The sequence below is a fragment of the Quercus suber genome, unplaced genomic scaffold, assembly GCF_002906115.3.
Source record: "Quercus suber isolate HL8 unplaced genomic scaffold, Cork oak 2.0 scaffold_133, whole genome shotgun sequence".
Taxonomy (NCBI): Eukaryota; Viridiplantae; Streptophyta; class Magnoliopsida; order Fagales; family Fagaceae; genus Quercus; species Quercus suber.
In genome coordinates this window covers 1,043,023-1,066,432 of record NW_027069596.1, presented here as the reverse complement: position 1 = coordinate 1,066,432, position 23,410 = coordinate 1,043,023, and the positions used below count along the sequence as shown (strand labels likewise).

Below are 23,410 nucleotides of genomic sequence, written 5' to 3'. Positions count from 1 at the left end.
TAGGGGCTTGGTCTCTAGTCTCTACATTGGGGCTCCCAACCACGGACATGACCCTGGAACTTGCCCCAACATCACTCCCTAGCTTGGCAAAGATCACATTAATAGTGACAACGCTGGGCGAGGAACACCATCCCTATGAAACCTAACTCTCAAGTGCTCGATCTGCCCCGTAATCTGATGTAAGAATTGATTAAGCTTCCTTGCCTTCACCAATTGATTCAAGTGATCACGCAGGGTCATGCAGTCCTTCGATGTGTGTCATCTGTCCTGATGGTATTGGCAATAAAGGTTTTGGTTCCTCTTGGATGAATCCCCACCCATCTTATGGGCCATTTGAAACATGGCTCATTTTTTATCTTCTCCAATATTTGATACACGGGCTCTTTAAACAACGAATTGACCAATTGAGCCCCCGTGGATGACGTTTGATTAGAGAAATCTCTTTTGGGCTAATTATTATGATATTTTTCTCCCCAAGGATTCTTCTTCTCTAGGAACATCTTAACTTTACCTTTTCCCTGTACTTGATCCTCCTTTACCCACTTAGACTCATCTATGCGATCCATAAGCTAACGCATATTCAAAGCAGACTTCATCGTTAATGACTTCCTCAACTCATGCTTTGTAAGGAGGTCAACCTTAAAGGTTCTCACTGCCACATCCTCAAAGTCCCCATCTATCTCATTATAAGTTTCCTAATACCTATCCGAGTAAGTCTTGAGAGTTTCTCATTTCCTTATCGTCATAGTCAACAAAGAATCTACTAGCTTGGGGACCTTATTGCACGTTATGAATCTAGTGCCAAATGCCCTCATCAACCCCTTAAAGGACCCTATTGACTCCTCCTCCAAGGCATCAAACCAATGCATAGCTACCAGCTTGAGGTTGTAAAGGAAAACTTTGCACATAAGAGCCTCGTTACCATAATGAACTATCATCTTCTAGTTAAAGTGGCTGACATGCTCCATGGGTTCAGTCCTCCCATTGTAAATGGTGAAAGTTGGTTAGGAAAATTGATGAGGGAGCCTGGCCTTATTGATTCTCCTAACAAAAGGTGGTTTAGAAATTAGCTATAGGGCTTTACTCATTGCATCATTCCCCATGCCATGGTGGGGAGACCCCTTCTCACGCCTATTTCTATTCTTTTCCAACTTATCCTGGAGTGAAGACGCAGAGTAAGACTCATTAGACGGAGCTCTGGACCTATGGCGATATGAGTGATCCTTACTTCCCCTCGACCCATCACTTAGTGATGATGGTGGAGTCCTTCTATCACGCTCCCTACGTCTCAATTTCCTGTGCAGGTAATCTATCTCCTGTTGCAACTTTCGTGTCTCTTAATCATGTGAGACATGACTACTTGTCCTTGAATGACTTCGCTCAATACAGTTTGTGCGGTAAGACTCTACCATAATGCTTGGGGTGCGTTTCCTATCTCTTCTTCACTCCAAGTTAACAAATTGGTTCTCCCTTTGTGAGCAAACTGATTCTTCCCTATCTTAGCCCACGTTAGCCATAACTCCTCAGGACAACTCCATAGCATCTTGGTGTTCCCACAGACGGTGCCAATTGTAAGGACCAAAAAATCTGACGGCCCAGGGCCCATTTAGAACAGTGGGTTTGTACAATTTAACTATGGTCTAAATCAATAAATTTGTAAGAAAGGGAATCAAACAACAAGAGAGGGCCATGCCCGAGGATGGAAATAAGGAAGAAAGGCTTAATATTATAGAGTATGTAAGCAAATGTCTAAGTACAAGACTGCCATAAGAGGCCAATGATACACAGAAAAATACATTGTTCACTCTTTTCTCTCAATGTTCTTATTATTACTTTTTTTCTTTCTTTCTAATATTTATGTCTCTCCTCCCACTTCACATCCTGACCCCTTATCTTTGCCTACCAAATTTCTCTTAGCGACAACTGTCATTTTAAACATCGGAGGAAGGTGGTAGGAGTTGCTTAGCTGTGAATTACACTGTTTAGGTCATTTCCTCATCAATGCAGCTGATAAAGTTATTGCCCACCATTTAATGCGGAGGCAACAAGCTACTTCTTGCTGGAAACTTCACCTATTCCTCATGATTCTCTTTCCTCAGCCAATCCTTCCCACTTGAAGCTCCTAAAAACCTTTTGCCTCTTTTCCTCTTATCCTCGGGTAACCTCCCTCTTTGGACACTTAATGCCCCACTATCAACTCTATAGTTTTACAACCCTTTCCTCAGCCCTCAAGCCCCCACAACGGTCATTAAAAAACTTAAATTAAAAAAAATTTAATAAAAATAAAACTTGAATACATTGACATCACAAAAAAGAAAAACGCCCAAATATATAAAGTTTTAAAATTTTATTTTCCAAGTTTTTCATATTTTAAAATCGTTGTATGATAGTTTTATTATTAATGCTATCAACTATGGCATTTTGCCAAAATAAGTAATAATATGAACAAGGTGCATCATCATTTTTTATGATCTGTTCTAACCTATCTTTTGTATTCTTTAAACTAATCAAGATTAAATTTATGCAATGCTCCACTAATTTCTTTTTTAGGAAAATTATGGCCATAAGGTTTACAAGAACCTCTTTGTAAATAATATTTCATCTTGATCATTAGGATGACAAGATGAGACATTTTCTCATAGCCAAAGATCTTAAAGAAGATTATTCAAGTCAATGCGATTTTTCTTAGAAGGTGAATTTTGCAATGCAAGTGATTTCTTTATAATAAGAAATGTGTCCATAGTGCTAGCAAAAGAATATATAGTAAACTATAATTTTATTCAACATATTCAACTTAGGCATTAAACCGTACATTAATCTTGTTTGATAAAGTATTGATACAACATTTAGTGCATATGCGTTTGTATAAGTTGTATTACATAAAACCAACAAATTTATGTAATAGACTAAAGCAAGCACTAACTGACTAGCTATTTGAAAATATGCATTTTCAGTTAATTTTGGACTTTTAGGATAATTTGATTGTTTGGGCAATTTTTGAGAAATGTCATGTTCACAAAATTTTCACAACAAATCTTAGGTGGCAATTTGTTATTGGTTCTAATTTACATACTACAAAAATTACTTTTTTGTCCACTAGTAATAGCTAGTAACAACCTACCATTTAGGATTTATTGTGAAAGTGTTGTGAAAATATTGTGAACATAACAGTTCTCGCAATTTTCTGGTTCAATCTTCAACAGACCAAAATTTTGGAAAGGTCAAATTTTTATTTTTAATATGCTTATATTTAATTTAGGATGTTCATTTTTTTTTTTTTTGAAATTTTTTGAAATTTTTGTTCTAGGGTGGTCAACAACCTATATTAATTTAAAATTCATTTTTTAAGGTATGTAATTTTTTTTTCCTAGTCAGGGTGGTCCTGTGACTTCCCTGAATTACACATGGCATCACCCTTGCTTAGAAACCAACAAATATAAGCTTGGGTTTTAGACCAAGAGTGTTAAGCCTTAAGCACAGCTCATGGTGGAGTAGATCTAGTTGTGGCAAGCACTTATGACCTTAATTTTNATGGCATTTTGCCAAAATAAGTAATAATATGAACAAGGTGCATCATCATTTTTTATGATCTGTTCTAACCTATCTTTTGTATTCTTTAAACTAATCAAGATTAAATTTATGCAATGCTCCACTAATTTCTTTTTTAGGAAAATTATGGCCATAAGGTTTACAAGAACCTCTTTGTAAATAATATTTCATCTTGATCATTAGGATGACAAGATGAGACATTTTCTCATAGCCAAAGATCTTAAAGAAGATTATTCAAGTCAATGCGATTTTTCTTAGAAGGTGAATTTTGCAATGCAAGTGATTTCTTTATAATAAGAAATGTGTCCATAGTGCTAGCAAAAGAATATATAGTGAACTATAATTTCATTCAACATATTCAACTTAGGCATTAAACCGTACATTAATCTTGTTTGATAAAGTATTGATACATCATTTAGTGCATATGCGTATGTATAAGATGTATTACATAAAACCAATAAATTTATGTAATAGACTAAAGCAAGCACTAACTGACTAGCTATTTGAAAATATGCATTTTCAGTTAATTTTGGACTTTTAGGATAATTTGATTGTTTGGGCAATTTTTGAGAAATGTCATGTTCACAAAATTTTCACAACAAATCTTAGGTGGCAATTTGTTATTGGTTCTAATTTACATACTACAAAAATTACTTTTTTGTCCACTAGTAATAGCTAGTAACAACCTACCATTTAGGATTTATTGTGAAAGTGTTGTGAAAATATTGTGAACATAACAGTTCTCGCAATTTTCTGGTTCAATCTTCAACAGACCAAAATTTTGGAAAGGTCAAATTTTTATTTTTAATATGCTTATATTTAATTTAGGATGTTCATTTTTTTTTTTTTTGAAATTTTTTGAAATTTTTGTTCTAGGGTGGTCAACAACCTATATTAATTTAAAATTCATTTTTTAAGGTATGTAATTTTTTTTCCTAGTCAGGGTGTCCTGTGACTTCCCTAAATTACACATGGCTCACCCTTGCTTAGAAACCAACAAATATAAGCTTGGGTTTTAGACCAAGAGTGTTGAGCCTTAAGCACGGCTCATGGTGGAGTAGATGTAGTTGCGGCAAGCACTTATGACCTTAATTTTCACCAGACCACACATAATTCGTTTTGGTGCTGATTCCTTCAAGTTCCTCCTATTCTGAAAAAAAAAAAAAAAGAAAAAGATGACAAATCTTGCTCTTTCACACCGTAAAGACTTGGTCTTCCATGACCACCATGCATTTGTGTAGATCAAAGGTGCATGACATACACACAGAGTAGTTTTATTGTAGGAAAATATGATAAATTAGTGGTTAGAAGTTCACGACTCTCCACCGGCCAATGATTTATTATGAAAAAGTCATAAAAAAAGACTAGATTGTCCTAATACACTTAACAAAGAATCGGGGAATGATAAATTCTAAATTCTCTTGAAAATGGAGTCAAGGAGGTAGAAAGCGGTGTTAGGAGGAGTTAAGGAGGTAGAAAGTGGTGTTAGGTAGAGTAGCTCAACCAAGCAAATCAACATGATACCATAATGCTCTAACTAATTAAGGTCTCATCTTTTCCACACATGCAAGCCATTCGATCAAAAAGGTAGATACATATACTTAACTAGAAAAAGTGACTACACAAAGAGAGAGTGGTAGTCAAACTTGTTTGGTACGAGACCCCAATTTCCATTAAAGTGTATGTGTAAGGTTGAATTTAATCAACCATCTTGTTGGCTTTATTCCGTGCTAAATTTTCTTGTAATTCAGCATTTAGAAACCATGTATGTACATGTAAGCGTAGTGTGTGAGAGAGTGTGAAGAAAAGTTCAAAAGTGTGCACTAAAAGAGGGCCTTGCTACTGGCTCATGGCTTGCAAGTCGCTAAATCTAGCATATGTGTGAAGCATGCAGGGGAGCTGAAAAGTCATGCCAACTGTTGTACTACAGGACAAAAGTCCCTGGCTGGCCAAGTCGTTAGCTCGCGGCTTAAACTTGCGACTCAGTCCAGTTATGAGGCCAAGTCGCTAGATCACTCTGTTTGGGAAAAACTGACTTTTCGCATTCTAAACACACAACAGTATAAATAACTCTTATACCCACTAAATGTAGAGAGCTTCCAGAGAGAATTTTGAGAGAAAAACCCTAGAGAAAGACAAGATTGACTCATTCACAATCTTCATCTTTTGTTTTTCCAAATTTCTTTACTCTCACTCTCTCCATTATTAGATCCTTGAGAGGTACACTTAGCCAAATCATTTTCTCACCATACCCACATCTGTGAGAAAGTTATTGGGTGCTTGGAAAGTAGTTAGGAAGAGACTAATTGATATTGGTTGATGCTATAGGCTATAGCGGAATCTGGTAACTAAAGAAGACAAAGGTTCGGCATAACCTCGTTGAGCAAGAAACTTGGAGGGCTTAGGTACACTAGGTAGATTAGGCTTTGAGGGTCTTTTGCTATTCATGTATCCCAACTTCATTCTTTAGTGGATTATTAACCACTTGGAGGGCAGCGAAAAAGTTTTACGTTGAAGATTTCGGTTTCTTTTTTGATAACACATCGCTGTGTTATCTTTGTGTTTGCATCTCTTTTCCCTAATCTTTGCCATTTAATTTCAGCTACGGTTGTGATTTTATTTGGTTTAGATTGGTTTATCAATTCTGTTTTAGCTTTTGTTCATATTCCGCACATACATTGTTTGATAATAAGCTTGAATTGGTAATTATAATTTGGGGGTCTAAACATTTAAGGGTATTTTACACACATTTTGAACATTCAATTGGTATCAGAGCGGGTGCACTTACTGTAATTTAATTACCTTAGTGCGATCCTTAACCTCGTTTGAGATGGACCAGTCTCAATCTTTAAATGCTCCACCATATTTTGATGGTAGCAACTATGCCTTTTGGAAAGTCTGGATGAAGGCATTCTTATGTTCAATTGATGATAATGTTTGGGATGTTGTAGAAGTAGGATGGACTAGGTCGAAGGCCGCTAAATCCACTTGGGATAAGGCAGCCCTTGCGGTAGCTAATGCTAATAGTAAAGTTTTGAATGCAATTTTCTGTGGTGTTTTTCTAGATGAGTTTCATATGATTTTCACATAACAGTTGCCAAGGAGGTGTGGGAGATATTGGATACCACCCATGAAGGCACAAAGAAGGTGAAGGATACTAAGTTGCAAATGCTAACCACTTGATTTGAAAAACTGAAAATGGGTGAAGACGAGTCATTTGACTCATTCTATAGCAAGCTGAATGAGGTGGTTGTTGGCAAGTTCAATTTGGGTGAGAAGACAGAAGACTCAAAGATAGTAAGAAAAATTCTTCAATCATTACCGGAGAGCTTCCGTGCAAAGGTTATAGCAATTGAAAAGAGTAAGGACCTTGATGATATCAAAGTTCAAGAATTAGTTGGCTCACTTCAAACATATGAGATGTCACTGCCATCACAAAGGAAGAGCAAATCCCTTGCTCTTAAGAAAATTAATGAGAGTGTAGAAGCTTACGACTCATTGAATGAGGATGTTGTCGATAAAGATGGGGCATATCTTGTGAAGAATTTCCGAAAGTTTTTGAAGTTCAAGAAGAATAGAAAATTTGTTGAGAAAGGAAAATCCCAAGTTTTGGAAAGGAGAAAAAGGATTTCAAGAGGAAATATGGGAAGGACTTTCAATATTCTCAAGGAATCACTTGCTTTGAATACAACGAACACGGACATTTCAAGAAAGAGTGTCCCAATTATCTGAAATAGAAGGGCAAGGTGTATGTCACTACTCTTATGCTTTGTGACTTTGATTGGTTATGTGTTTTTTTTTTTTTTTTTTTTTTGTTCTAGCTTGTGCTGAAAAATTTTGTGTTTGTTTGTTTGCAATTGTTTTAAATGTTTTTACATTGTTCTTGGTCAATCTTTTCTTGTTTTCGTGTCAAAAAATCCAAAAACATATAAAAAGTAGAAAATCCAAAAAGTTTGATCGACATTATTGTGTTTTGTCACAAACATGTTTTGACTTGTACCTTTGTGCTAATGTCTTTGTGCATTTTCAAGCGTAACTTGTTCTTTATGCACTCATATCATTGTGGGAGAAATCTTGACATCTATGTGATTATTGTAAATAGATTTTCAAATTTGTCATGAATTATTAGTCAATGATTTTGTTAGTCTTGAGACATGCATAGACTTGTGCCTATATATCTTTCCACTCTTTTATTTTCTTTTGTTAAAGAGCTCAACAAATGTAAATCTCAAAATGAAAAGAGATAATGACAGGTTGAGCACTTTGTTTAAAGATCTGTACTAGCGTATTTCCAGATTTGAACGGGCTCTCTACTTCACCAATAACCAAGTTCAAATGCGCCTAACAGACATTGAGACACAGTTGAATGCTATTCAACAAAAACTAGAAGATAACCTTTAGCTATTCATAACAAAAAGGGGGAAATGATGCTGATAGGGGGAGAAAGAGCTTGATCAAAAGGGGAGCATTGATGTTGAGATGTTGAAAAGCAAGACTTATTTTGTGTATCTTACTTTATGTTGTATTTGTACCCATACTTTGTAGCCTAGTACTTGTTATTAAATGTTACGCATTTTCTTTAAGTACATCACTCTTGTGCCCTTTGTTAGATTGTATATCCTTAATGCAATTTCCTTGCGTTGTTGCATTGGTTGAGCGTTGGACATGCAGCCAATATTTTGCTTAAGCTTATTAACTTGCATGTCCAGATATTTATTCCATGTGTGAATAAGCATTGTGGTCATTATTTATAGTGATTGTCATTTTTGGTCAAGCCTTGGTCTATTGCTTTATTCCATTTTGCTTGACGCATTGTGCTTGCTCCATATGCATTTCAAATTTTTTGCATACAATGATCATATTGTGTTGTTGTTTTTCAGGAGATACTTGTTCTTATGGTTTAAGAGCTACGCAGATTCTAGAGTTAGGTGTAAGTGAGTTTTGTTCAATTGTTCCTAACTCATATGTTAAATCTAAAGTTTGTTTTAGGGTTTTGTCACGGAATAATCAAAGGAGGAGATTGTAAGGTTGAATTTAATCAACCATCTTGTTGGCATTATTCTGTGCTAAATTTGCTTGTAATTCAGCATTTAGAAACTCTGTATTTAGGTGGAAATCATGTAAGGGTAGTATGTGAGAGAGTATGAAGAAAAACTCAAAAGTGTACATTGAAATAGGGCCTCGCGACTGGATCTTGTGGTTGGCTTGCGACTTGCAAGTTGCCAAATCTGGCACATGCGTGAAGCATGCAGGGAGCTGAAAAGTCACGCCAGCTATTGCACTATAGGAAAAAAGTTCCAGGTTGGTCAGGCCGTTAGCTCGTGACTTGAACTCACGACTCAATCCAGTTGCGAGGCCAAGTCGCTAAACTACTCTGTTTGGGAAAAATTAACTTTTCTAATTCCAAACACACATCAGTGTAAATACCTCTTATACCCATAAAATATAGAGAACTTCCAGAGAGAATTTTGAGAGAGAAACTCTAGAGAAAAACAAGATTGACTCATCCACAATCTTCATCCTTTATTTATCTAAATTCCTCTATTCTTACCCTCTCTATTATTACTTCCTTGAGAGGTACATTTAGCCAAATCGTTTTCTCACCATATTCATATCTGTGAGAAGGCTATTTGGTGCTTGGAAAGCAGTTAGGGAGGGGCCAATTGATATTAGTTGATACTATGGGATATAACGAAATCCGGTAAGTTAAAAAAGACAAAAGTTCAACGTAACCTCGTTAAAGCAAGAAGTTTGGAAGACTTAGGTACATTGGGTAGATTAGGCTTGGAGGGTCTTTTGCTCTTCATGTATCCCGACTTTATTCTTTAGTGGATTATTGACCACTTAGAGGGGGGCGGAGAGGTTTTACGCCAAAAATTTCGGTTTCCTCTTCGATAACACATCGCTATGTTGTCTTTGTATTTGCATATCTCTTCCCTTAATTTTTGTTATTTAATTTCTGCTGTGGTTGTGATTTTATTTGGTTTAGATTGGTTTATCAATTCTGTTTTAGCTTATATTCATATTCTGCACGTACATTGTTTGATAATAAGTTTGAATTGGTAATTTGTAATTTGGGAGTCTGAACATTCAAGGGTGTTTTATATACATTTTGAACATTCAGTATGCAATTACCGCTCACAACAATTCAATGCCATTCATGCTATCCTAGTCTTCCATGCCAACACCGTTCACACATCCATCTTATCAAAGATTTAGAAGGTACGATCAAGACTTCCAATCCAAACCAAAAAAAAAAAAAAGTTTATAGATTGAATAATATTTATTTTTTCTTTAATTCTACCGTTAACATCATTTTAATATTCATCATTAACATTTTCTAACCTCGCTAATTGTTAAATATTTTGCAAAAATTGTGTGCTTCTATACTTGTGCACCAATGTTATAAAATGAAAGTTGATGGGATTCGACCTAGACTTCGTCTCATAGGTTGGGTTGTGTCAAAACTATGAAAGTGGCCATTAGAACATTGATAGGGGCAAAACTATGAAAGTGCCATTAGACCAAAATCATATGGCTATTGAGTATTTACCATATTTATTAATTCATTGGATTGGTAGCATGTTAGATGATAACATATATATATATATATATATATATATATATATTAATCAATAAATGAGCCTAATTTGAGGGAAAATTCATGATAAAGATCGGGTACATGTTTCATCTCATCAAAGATTTAGAAGGTACAATCAAGACTTCCAATCCAAACCAAAAAAAAAAAAAAAAAGTTTATAGATTGAATAATATTTATTTTTTCTTAAATTCTACGGTTAACATCATTTTAATATTCATCATTAACATTTTCTAACCTCGCTAATTGTTAAATATTTTGCAAAAATTGTGTGCTTTTATACTCGTGCACCAATGTTATAAAATGAAAGTTGATGGATTCGACCTAGACTTCGTCTCATAGGTTGGGTTGTGTCAAAACTATGAAAGTGGCCATTAGAACATTGATAGGGGCAAAACTATGAAAGTGCCATTAGACCAAAATCATATGGCTATTGAGTATTTACAATATTTATTAATTCATTGGATTGGTAGCATGTTAGATGATAACACATATATATATATATATATTAATTAATCAATAAATGAGCCTAATTTGAGGGAAAATTCATGATAAAGATCGGGTACATGTTGCTTCTCAAAAAGAAAAGAGAGGGTAAATGTTGTCTAAAATAAATAACAAGTTAATATTCGTCATTTGATATTTTTGGAAGGTGGATCTTAGTTATTTATAAGTTACCGAACTTACCGTGTAATGTTAATTCAAAAAGAAAGAAAATGTTTCTCAAATAAGAAAAAAACACTCACCGTCTAAAGTGTGACATTGAAGAATCTAAAGAATCAAAACAGAGTTTGACTAATAATCAAACTCTAAATATAGAGGTTATGCCACTGCCACCCCATAGCTTAGTTGGAGTACCTAAAAATAAAATCCCTCGCAATTGTCAATATCATAGAAAAGAAAAGAAAAGAAAGGATAAAAACAGATAGATAGAGAAAGATGCAGAAGAACGAAAATATGGGTTTTAAATTTCAGAAAATAATTTTTTTTGGTGGATAACGTAAAATGGCACCAATTTTACTAGCAAATATACAAATTATACCTTTTTAAATTTGGTTAATAATTATTTTTATTGTGTAAATTTTTATATTTTTGATATTGTAAGTTCATATTTGTTATAGTATATTACAGTTAATTATCCTTCCCCTATTCTATTAAAAAAGTTGCTGTTAAAAAGAATTAACAGTGATAATAAATATGAACTTACAAGAAAAAAAAAATGACAAACATAATATTTAAGCATATGAAAATGACAATTGCCTAAACTTAAATGATAATTCTTGTATTTCTGTTGGAAAATCACATGTTTGTATCGCATACAATATATACGCAGCGAAAAATTAATGGATCTACTTTATTCGCAATTGATAACATGCACTACGTAAGTTTCAAAATATAGAACAAGAGTGTGTATCTTGGTGCAGTGAATTTCAAAACCAAAGATCAAAAGTTCTTGGGAACATTTTCAATTTTCACTCCAATTCTACTAACGCGCAAGATTTGTGGTCTCTCAATCAGTTATATGTATATGTTCTAAAGAGAATGAGAGAGTGTCTAACGTTCACATATATACCACTTCATGAACTTGTTGTCTATTCCAAAATTCTATATGACTTGGAGTGAGACTAAAAAGGAATAAATAAGACACTAGTTCCAATGGGGCTTGAGCTTTTCTATCAACTCTTGACAAGTCTAAAGTTACCATTAATTATATTTAATACCATTATATAAATATAATTGCACTCTATGATTTATTAAAAAATTATATCCCAAAATTTTATTGTACATGCAACCCTTTCATAAAATATTCGTAGTAATACAAAGTTATGAAAGTAAACTGTCACTTTGTAAATTACTACATGTTAATTCTTGAGTACCCGGTTTAATCATTTAAGTTATTCATCATATATTTATGAAATTTAATTTCATAAATATATACTTTAGTAACTATTTACTAAAGTAGTTAGGCTTAACATTCTAAATAACAAACCTAGTAAAACTATCTCAAGTGAATATTATGTATCTCTATTATGAGATTATGAATTCCATCTTGAGAATATATGTTTTATCAACACTAAATGTGACTGCCTAATATACTAAGGTTTTGACCGTTACTTTAGATCTCACTCTTGATATATTAAAGCAACTTACACTTCATGATCAGGTCCATTATTCTCTTAGAATTAAGAGTTCATCTAAATATAAGTCGTGAGATTTATTATTCAATTAACAGTCATTAGGATAATAATAAATCTCACAGCGGTCTTGTTCAATATGTCTTAACTCTTAAAACATATCATCATATTAATTAGAAGTTATCACTTCCATGATCAAGACAAATTATCTTAGTTGACATGTTATAGTCTTCGCAGATGAAATGCTCAATTTTATCACCGATTACGAACTAAAATTCTGAGTTTATAAAATACTTGTGACTTATATTTTTTGTGACTTTTCACATAAATCACATATTATGAATCTCATGGATTATATGATAATGTCCGAATACTTATGTTATCATTATTTCAGATAATAATAATAAAACAAAATTATTAATTACAATATTAAGTCATACATCATGTTATACATAATGTCATATATAATATCGTACATAACATTATACAATAGGATTTTAGAGCACTAATTCCAACAATTTCTACATATTTAAAAAAAATATATTTTTAATAACTAAGGAGAGTTATGAACAGAAAAGAAAGGATTAAATGTGACCACAAATACATACTTACATGACCAAATCAACAAAAATAAAATTTACAGGACCAAATCAATTGCTCAATTTTTTTTTTGGAGAAGAATTGCTCAAATTTAAAGTGGGTAACTTGTATTTTTGTAAATTTTATTTCACAAGAAGAAATGGAAATCAGTTTCGGATTATGCATTACTTTATTTGGGCCTGGGCCCAGGAACTGGAAATTAGCTTCGTATTAAAAAAGCGAACAAAACCTCTATCAAGCTAACGTACGCTAGTACACGCAGTACGCACAGCACAAATGGCATTTATTTAATCTGGAGTGCGCAATACGTACCCGGCCTATTCTAAGACAAAACCTATTAAACAAAACTAAACAAACAAATACTACCGGTTCTTCTTCTACTACCACTACTACTAAAATATAAATAAATAAATATAACATTAAAATAATAAGTAGTTGAAGTAATTTTTAATTGTATATAATAGCTTAATTGTATAATAAGAAGAGAAAGTTAAAAATTACCTTATTTTAAAAAAAATAAAAATTAGATTATTTGAAAAAAAATGGAGAGAAAAAAAAAAAAAAATAACAAATACATACTTACATGACCAAATCAACAAAAATAAAATTTACAGGACCAAATCAATTGCTCAATTTTTTTTTTTGGAGAAGAATTGCTCAAATTTAAAGTGGGTAACTTGTATTTTTGTAAATTTTATTTCACAAGAAGAAATGGAAATCAGTTTCGGATTATGCATTACTTTATTTGGGCCTGGGCCCAGGAACTGGAAATTAGCTTCGTATTAAAAAAGCGAACAAAACCTCTATCAAGCTAACGTACGCCATTACACGCAGTACGCACAGCACAAATGGCATTTATTTAATCTGGAGTGCGCAATACGTACCGGCCTATTCTAAGACAAAACCTAGTAAACAAAACTAAACAAACAAATACTACTGGTTCTTCTTCTACTACCACTACTACTAAAATATAAATAAATAAATATAACATTAAAATAATAAGTGGTTGAAGTAATTTTTAATTGTATATAATAGCTTAATTGTATAATAAGAAGAGAAAGTTAAAAATTACCTTATTTAAAAAAAAAATAAAAATTAGATTATTTGAAAAAAAAATGGAGAGAAAAAAAAAACAAAAAACAAAAAATTGTAGCCAAACCTACCTCTAATACTACCACTAAAATATAAATAAATAAATTAATAAATGTAACCATAACATCATAACAATACTAATAGTAGAATTAAAAGTTCAGGTTAAGTAGTAGTATTACTATTTAGAGCTTAGTTTAACTTTATTACAATAATAGCAAAATTTTAGTTCCAAAATTTTAGAGTAAATTAAATTTCACATTGGCCGTCAACCTTTTCTTTTATCATAATTCTCCTCCTTTTCTCTTGGCTTAGGACTCGATTGTGAACAAAATTTAAAGAAATGGTCCACAATAATGACAATACTTTTACACTATTTTTACAACTAATTTTAGATGGTAGACTATATAAAGAAAAATTTTAAGACCGCATAAAATAACACGGCTTATGTCACAATTGTCCAAATAAAAGATTGTGAGTGATGAAGAAAAAATTATAAGTCTATATGAAAGTGACAAACAATTAATTAAATTCTAACATATAGAATAGTTGTTGTAAAAATTATGACAATTTATGTGATATTAAAACTACTCTTATATAAATGATAAATAAAAAAATAATATTAGACGTGTGCCCAATTATAATAGGTAATAGTCTCCTACCTATAATTTATTTTGAAAATTTGGTAAAAGTGTCGCGGACTTCAGCGTGACTCCAAAATTTATGACACAAAACAGTAAACACAAAGTAGAGTTTGAGTTTATTAGCAAACTTTACTGTTTGCTAATAATACAGTGACTGATGATAGAAGCATTCTCTCTCTCTCTCTTTCTCTCTCTCGCTACTACTACTCTCTCACTGTGCTTAACAGCAAAGCGGCCCCTGCCAATCCTATATATTTTTCTTTAATTTATTCAAATTATATTCAATCTCTCTCTCTCTCTCTCTTCTTTCTCTCACTACTATTACTATCACACTCCTTTAGCTAAGCTATAGAGAGAGAGAAGAGACACAAACAACTAGATTTAAATCACAATCTCTGTAATAGAGAGAGAAACAGAAAAAGAGAACACACAAAAAGCAACTACTTCCTCTCTCTCTCTCTTAAACTACCATTTTCAAACCCACTCTCTCTCTCTATATCCATATACCTGTATATCTGTACAATAATATAGAAGAAGAAGAAGAAGATAATAGATTTTTATATATATATATATATTTTGATTTGAAACCCTATCTTTTGGATCCGAAGTGGTGCATTTGGATGTGAGATAGTAGAATCGGCGAGATCAGCTATGGCGGAGGTGTCGGAAGATGGAGGAGCTCTTTCTCCGGCGGGGGAGGCCAGCAATGGCCGTACTACTTTTCCGGACTGGACTCCGACGGCGATGCAGCCGGCGCCGTTGACGGTGTCGGGATCGTTTAAGGAAGGGAAGAGCTCGTCGAGGAGGAGGACGTCGGTGAGGCCGAGTATGGACGCGGACGAGTTCATAAACCTGCTTCACGGCTCGGATCCGGTCAAGGTGGAGCTCAATCGGCTCGAGAATGAAGTCCGAGGTGCGAAATGCGGCTCGATCCGCTGCGTTTCGAGCCTGATTTTGCTTGCTCTTATCTCGGTTTGAATATTGATTCCTTTTTCCTTTCCATTGGTGGTGTTTGGTTGTGCAGATAAGGACCGAGAGTTAGGAGAAGCGCAAGCTGAGATCAAGGCCTTGAGGTTCTCCGAACGACTTCGAGAAAAGGCCGTTGAAGAGGTCATTTCCATTTTCTTCTTCTTTAATTCCATTGCTACATTTATTTTTCATTCATAAAATTGGATAATTCAAAATTTTTTTTTTTTGAAAAATAAATTTTTGTATCCTTCAATAAATTATATATATAAATTTTGAATGATAAGAAACACCAATAGGTTTTGGAAGTCCATGGATGATGGCGATTTTTTTTTTTTGTTGGTTCTGTATTTGTATTTTCGGGTTATTCGTTATCATTTGTTAGCAAATGTAGATCATGGAAATTGTATTATTATTTTTGGGTTGGTTCTTTAGCTCTATCGGTACTGGCTTTGTATAGCTCATTACTTTTTTTACTTGCTATGCTAATGTTAACGGTGTAATTTGTTACAAACTTGATTATGAATTAGTGTGCAAAATTTTTATTTGATGCGAATGAGAAGAACTTGTTGGTCCTGTTGCTGATCTGAGTCCATTTATGTTGTTAGCGGTATAAGTTGCTTCCTAACTATTAATGCAGTCTTGTCACAAGATTAGGATGTCTTTGTAGTTCTGGCATTCTTGCTTTGATGTCTATAGCATTTAAAAACATTGATGAAAACGGGAATTTGTTAATTTTAGAGGAATCCATAATTACATCTAGAAGTTCATAGTTTATCGGCAGAGTTCTTGCATTGTTGCTTTGTTGCCTATAACATTTAACTCTTTGTTGAAAATGGAAATTTATTAATTTTAGAGCAATCAATAATTGCAATAAAATTTTCTTTTCTGTCATGTATCCTACTGTGAGTTGTTTTCAATTTGGGAGTCGTAGCTTTGTTGTCTATGTAACATACCGCTGATTTATTTTATTTTTGGTTGTTGACTCTCCCTCATCTTTTCATGATGAAAGGATGAGGGAGAGTCACGTAAGATGCTTCAGTCATGTTCAGAGGATAGCGACTAATGCTCCAGTAAGAAAGAGTGAGTTGGTCCAAGTTGAGGGAGCGAAAAAAAGGTAGAGAAGTCCAAAAAATTACATTAGTAGAAGTAATAAAATAGGACATAGCAATTAAGGGAGTAACAGAGAGTATGTCTATAGATAGGGTAGAATGGAGAAAAATAATACATATGACCAACCCTAACTAATCCGTTGAGGATCTATAGCCCAAAATTTTGGGTCTAAGGCTTTGTTTGTTGTTGTTGGATATCTTTCTCTAATAGAGAGGCCCAAAATTCAACCAAATTTTTTTTTTCTGCCATGTATGGTTGTTTACTGTTGTAAACTGTTTTCATTGGCAATTTCAGCATGTTAGATAATGTCGCCAGCTTTGCTTTGGTGCCTTTTGTTGTGTTTGCATTATAGCTTATGGGTCCTTCGTTTTTGTTTATACATCTTAATTGCTTGTTCATATTCTAGATATAAAATATAGTGAGCCTCAATTGCATTGGATTTTTTTTTCATGGCAATTGAAGTATTCAAGCTTATTGTCTTCTGGATTTTTTGGACCCTTTTATTTTGACAGATATGACATTTGATAAGGGATTATTTTATTTTAATGCTTTTTACCTAATGTGTTGAAGATATATTCTTTTGTTGAAATGAATACTGACTTTGTTTTTCCATGTCTTTTGATCATACTGTAGCTCACTGATGAACTGTCAAAGGTTGAGGACAAGCTGAAGTTAACAGAATCTCTTTTAGAAAGCAAAGTATCGCTCAAGCCTCTTTCCATTTCTGTTTTAATTTTGATCCTTGTCACAATCTTGTATTTATTCTACAAAAAAAATATTTTGCAGAATCTTGAAATTAAGAAAATCAACGATGAGAAAAAGGCTTCCATGGCAGCTCAGTTTGCTGCTGAGGCCACTCTTCGAAGGGTTCATGCTGCTCAGAAGGATGATGATATGCCTCCGATTGAAGCCATTCTCGCACCTCTGGAGGCTGAGCTCAAGCTTGCTAAGCAGGAGGTATGTCCAGAGATTTGAACAATAATTAAAAAAAAAATTCTTCCTTTTTGTTACCATGAAGGAAAGAAATTCTTTAGTGTGGATGATTATTAATTCTCTCATTGATTAGTTACCTTGATTCCATGCAGATTGCAAAGCTTCAAGATGATAACAAAGCATTAGACCGTCTTACAAAATCAAAAGAAGCAGCTTTACTTGAAGCTGAGAGGACAGTTCAGGTTGCTTTGGCAAAGGCCTCTATGGTGGATGACCTCCAGAATAAGAACCAAGAGTTAATGAAGCAAATTGAAATATGCCAGGTAAATGCAAACTTGCATGATGTTCTTTTTCCACATGTATTAGATTTAGATATGTGTTCTTTCTGCTTATTACATACAATAAGAATGGATTTATATATCTACTGATCATATGTGTTAGGAGGAAAATAAAATTTTGGACAAAATGCATAGACAAAAGGTTGCAGAGGTTGAAAAGCTTACCCAAACTGTACGAGAGTTGGAAGAGGCCGTTCTTGCTGGTGGCGCAGCTGCAAATGCTGTGAGGGATTATCAGCGGAAAGTTCAGGAGATGAATGTAAATGTCCCTAACATAATTGAATTCTCAATATTGGAATTTATTTATATATACTGATAATTTTCCTCTAGTGGAAGGCATTCCTTAAAGTGGCAAGGTTTGAATTCGTTTGTTCCTCAGGAGGAAAGGAAAACTCTTGACCGGGAGCTGGCCCGTGCGAAGGTAACTGCAAACAGAGTGGCTGTAGTTGTTGCAAATGAGTGGAAGGATGCGAATGACAAAGTGATGCCTGTAAAGCAATGGCTTGAAGAGCGGAGATTCTTGCAGGTAAATGTTGACTTTTAGTTCTTTCTGGTTTGATGCTGTAGTTTTATTGTGTTACTTTCTTTGATAAAAAAAAATTTCTAATTTGGCTTTTGTGGTTTCCATCTAATTATTTCCAAACTGTGTTGATACAGGGAGAAATGCAGCAACTCCGGGACAAGCTCACTATAGCTGAGCGAACTGCAAAGTCTGAAGCACAGTTGAAAGTAATGATCTGGTTTTATAGTCTATGTTGTAAACTATATTGTATGTTTCTTCTGTTATTGAAAGTAAAACTTTTTTTTTTTTTGTTCCTACAGGAAAAATTTCATATACGACTCAAAGTCCTAGAGGAGAGTTTGAGAGGATCGCCTAGTAGTAACACTCGCAGTACACCAGAGTCACGAAGTATAAGCAATGGGCCTTCTCGCCGTCAGTCATTGGGTGGAGCTGATAACATCTCAAGACTAACCTCCAATGGCTTTATATCCAAGAGAACACCAACCTCTCAATTGAGATCATCTTCTTTGTCCTCTAGCACCAGTGCAGTGTTGAGGCATGCTAAAGGCACTTCAAAATCATTTGATGGTGGAACAAGGTCATTGGACAGGGGTAAGATTCTCTTAAATGGGACAAGTCCTAGTTATTCATACACCCAATCTTGTGAGGTAACAAAGGATGTTGAGACAAATAATACCTGGAAAGGAAGTTCAGATGAAAAGCCAAATGAGTTCCAGGCTGTGGATACGGAGGATAATGTCCCAGGGGTTTTGTATGATTTACTGCAAAAAGAGGTCGTAGCTTTGAGGAAGGCTGGCCATGAGAAAGATCAAAGCCTTAAGGACAAGGATGATGCTATTGAGGTTGATTTTCTTCCTAATTGTTTTATAATTCTATTTTTATAACACTTCTAGTTAATATTTTGTTTTGTTTGGTGCTTTTCAGATGTTAGCAAAGAAAGTAGAGACGTTGACCAAGGCAATGGAAGTTGAAGCGAAGAAGATGAGAAGAGAAGTAGCTGCCATGGAAAAGGAGGTAGCAGCCATGCGTGTAGAGAAAGATCATGAGAATAGGGCTAAGAGATACAGCAATGTAAAGGGCCCTGTCAGCAGTGCGCAGCTGCTTCCTGGAAGGTACTTTGTAATATTTTTTCACCTTAGATCATGTTCTTGGGTTAAATTGGTTGTATCATTTACTGAATGCATTGCCATGGCTTGCATTTGTTATTTGTGGATTGTTAGAATAGCAGCCAGTATATGACTTGCATGATCTCTCCCCCTCAATCATTTGTGTTGATATCTTGTTTCTTCTTTTATTCTAAATCTTTGAGTCTTTCTTGTTTTTATTCTCAGGTCAAACTTATTCCAAGTAATATCTGACATATGTTTTGTTCTTTAAAGTAAATTTTGCCTTAATAGTGATATCTGGGCGATATTTAAGCATATAGTGATGAAGTTCGCTACTACTGTTTCTCATTATCCCTTTCAACTTGTTGGCGTGTCATACCAAATAGTGCCTCAATATATTCAGTTAAATCTCAGCCTAGGTTTGTAGTTGGTACTAACAATTCACTCCTTGGCAAATATACATGCTTTTTTCTAATTCAAATGAAGGTGCCGAGGCACTATTATTTTTTCTGCCCCCTTAAATTTGGTATTTTAAATCCAATTTTTAGTCTGTAATCACGTATTGTTCAGTGTTTTAAAATCCACACCGAACTGCCCAGTCCGACTGGGTTAACCATGAACCGGCTTGATTGCCAGTTCTCTGGGCTAAGAAAACTGAACAATTGAAATGATGGCTGCAAAACGTTTGAACCATCCCTGGCCAACCTTGAAACTGTTGTGGTTGGATTGGGTCTGAAATGTTTGGAAATATAGCAAATGAACATCATGTAGTTTTGAACCTGTTATCTATCACTGAATACCTTACTGGCAACCATCAGGTCATGTAACTTTGTTGTGTTAGATAAGTAATAACTATTATATTTTTGCATTCAATTCCTCGCTCATGCCCTGCCAAATGGATCCCTACCTACGCTCATTATTTCCATTTCAGATACTAATCTAGCATTTACTAATAAAACAAATGAACTTTCATTTTACTTTGATTATGACAAATATATTACTAAATCATTGTAATCACTCCCAATATATTTGTACCAAAGATTTTGTGTTCTTTGCTAAATTTATTTGTCATTTAGGAATTGTGCTTATGAATTTACTTTGAAAATGATCTTGTTTAAGATTGAACTGCTATGTATTTGAAGGATTAATAAACATGATATTTATTTATGATTTTAATTTTAATTTTTTTATTTATATTATAAAAGCTGTCAAAATACATTTGAAAATTGTTTAAATGTCTTTAGACATTATTTGTATTCAATTTTAATTTTTTACAGAAATTTAATCCATCTATTTTTATTTAAAAATTAATTTAATACAAATATATGAAGTTATCACAGTTTGACCTCCAGTTGAACTTTGGTCTGAATGCAAAACCTTAAATTTCTGATTTTTCTAGGTCCTTAAACGGTTTGGTTTTTAAAACATTGGTATTGTTTCCATTAAACCTAGACACTAACTTAGTATGTAAATGAAAGTACATTAATAATATAAAGATTGGATAAGCTTGACTAACCTCAGAGTCACATTTAGTGTAGAAAATAAGTTGTATTACAGTTTTTTAATTGAGCCTGATTTTTTTTTTTTTTTTTAAATTTTTATGAATCATCTACTGCTAAACTTTACCTTTGGATAATGGCTCCTTTTTTTTTTTTTTCCCCGAGTTGTGGCTACTTGATTGCCTACATAATTTATGCATATGTTTTCTTTTCTTTAAACTCAGGGAAGGGTGTGGTGATAGTTGGGGTAGGATTAGGTTTATATCTTTTGGTATATTCTCTCTTTGATTCCGTTAAGACACCAATTGGTCCAATTTTATAGGGGAAAAAAAACCTTAGTCATGATAGGTAGTCTTATTAGTACAGCTATCTACATGATGTAATCAATGGTTGACATGTTCTTGTGTCCTCAATGTCTTCTCTGTACGTGCTAATGTTTGTAGTTATGGATTCCTTGCATACACATGGACATGATAGCCGATAGGCACACATAAATGTGGACAGATATGCACACAGGGAGACAGACAGACACAATTCCCTAAATTGAGCGTTCCATAAATTAACAACCTTCTTTTGAGGAACCAAATTGACTTCATATTTTGGGTCTCACACGCACATCCTTATCATAAATGATATGGGATATCAGCATACTAGTAATTCAGTTTATATTATATAGGAATTCATCAGATTGTAAGATTGTAAATTACACTTGATGCTGTGGTGTAGTGGTTATCGCGTCAGTGATGGCACTCCAGTCAGACACGGGTGTTTGTAAATTCCATAACAATCCACCTTTTGCATAGTGCCTATAAAGAGCTACTGCTCATGATGGGAGGCAGCCACTACTACCATGGTTTCCTTCAAATTTAAAGCAGCTAAATTTTAAACAATTACTTATATATAAAAAAAAAAGATTGTAAATTACACTTTACCTGTAAAAAGCTAAAAGCCTCAATTCTGAAAGAAGATATTTTAAGTTCATTTAAATAAAATACCACTATTGTCACTTGTTAATATGGACACACAAGCTAGCTAATGATTTTAGCTGGAGACATGTCGTGACTAAATGAGAGGGTAGAAAGAGATTATTATTCTTAAACAAAATCTTTCTGTTGCATAGTATATAACATTTTCTGATACTAAATAAATTTGTACACTGTGATGAATTATTGGGTGGTGCAAAAGCTTTCAAATTGGCTGCCACCTTTCATCCATTTGTTATCTAAAGGCAGTGCATAAGTTTCAGGTTAGGACTTGGTGGAGGTGGCATCACTTAATCCAAAAATTTAAAAATCTGACCATTTTACCAGTTTGGTATGCCAGCATTGGGCCATCTGTTTTTTTCAAGATGAAGGCTTGATGGCTCAAGAATCCCCCCCTCCCCTCCCAAAAAAAATGGAAGACATTGACCATAAATAATAGTTGCTATGCTGATTATTATTTTTAATTAGAGTCGTTGAGTCCTTGTATTTATGCAGAAATGTGAATAAATAGTTTCTATGCTGATTATTGTTTGTACATAAATTATTAAAGTTGTTGAGTCCTTGTATTTGTGCAGAAATGTGGGGCGAGGTGGGTTAACACGCAGTACCCAATAACGAGAAATCCTGCTGCAGCTGCAGTAAATCTGCATAGGCCTTGCTCTCCTTTAAATTTTAATTTTAATTTTTAAATTTCACCTTATTTTGTGATTGATTATATGTAACCGGCATGCCGAGGCATCTACATTCACTGAAATTGGCAAAGACAAGAAAAACCAAAAAGAGAGTGGAATCTGAGGAAGAAATCGGTATGCTTCTGACGTAGACTGTTATTCCTCTGCTTAGGGATCAGGAAAAAGCAAAGGAAGATAATTGACTTTGGGCTAACATTTTGTCAGGTTTTCTTTGAGTGGCCAGTCGTTGTGTGGTTGTATAGGTAGCTTATTGGCTTTTTACTTTGTTCCTTCCGTTATCATTTTGCAGTTTATTTTTGTATTCTGCGGTTAGTGTGATTGTTGTTGGTTAAGGTTTGTTAATATTTTTGTAATCAGATCAAGATCAGATCTTCTATGGTTGTGTTAATTCTTCTATAGTTTCTTGTTGGTTATAAATCTATGGTAGAATGATTACTGTAAAAGTAGTATTTTCAATTTTTCTGTGATCTTGCTAATGAGATGGAAGGCAAGCTAAAAAGCGAGATATGATTGATTTACTGGTTCAAAAATCTCGTGACTATCATTTGAGCTGTGTTGGAAAATAGAACACTGAAATTGGAGATTACTCCAAAATAATAAGTATGATTGGTCTGCTTCAGACCCATTAGCCAGTTATTGGCT

General features: G+C 34.0%; 1 protein-coding gene across 2 annotated transcripts; it reads left to right on the top strand.

The window, feature by feature from the left end:
- The first annotated feature begins 14,830 nt into the window (after nt 1–14,830).
- On the top strand, nt 14,831–23,211 carry LOC112033968 (microtubule-associated protein 70-1-like). Of its 2 annotated transcripts, XM_065776481.1 has the most exons (11): nt 14,833–15,528; nt 15,640–15,725; nt 17,328–17,393; nt 17,481–17,651; nt 17,780–17,950; nt 18,069–18,224; nt 18,345–18,491; nt 18,623–18,694; nt 18,788–19,330; nt 19,413–19,600; nt 22,652–23,211. In XM_065776481.1, the coding sequence occupies exons 1-11, from the start codon at nt 15,267–15,269 to the stop codon at nt 22,689–22,691; spliced, it is 1,902 nt and encodes a 633-aa protein (XP_065632553.1). In that variant the 5' UTR covers nt 14,833–15,266; the 3' UTR covers nt 22,692–23,211. The 2 variants fall into 2 exon arrangements, with proteins under 2 accessions (XP_065632552.1, XP_065632553.1); XM_065776480.1 differs by having other exon boundaries at nt 14,831–15,528; nt 17,328–17,651.
- The last annotated feature ends 199 nt before the right edge of the window (nt 23,212–23,410 follow it).

Bases quoted from the DNA above. Each gene is read 5' to 3' on its own strand.
- LOC112033968 (XM_065776480.1), top strand. From the start codon at position 15,267: ATGGCGGAGGTGTCGGAAGATGGAGGAGCTCTTTCTCCGGCGGGGGAG. The intron at 15,726-17,327 runs GTCATTTCCATT...ATCATACTGTAG, and splicing joins GAGAAAAGGCCGTTGAAGAG to CTCACTGATGAACTGTCAAA. The intron at 18,225-18,344 runs GTAAATGTCCCT...TTTGTTCCTCAG, and splicing joins GGAAAGTTCAGGAGATGAAT to GAGGAAAGGAAAACTCTTGA.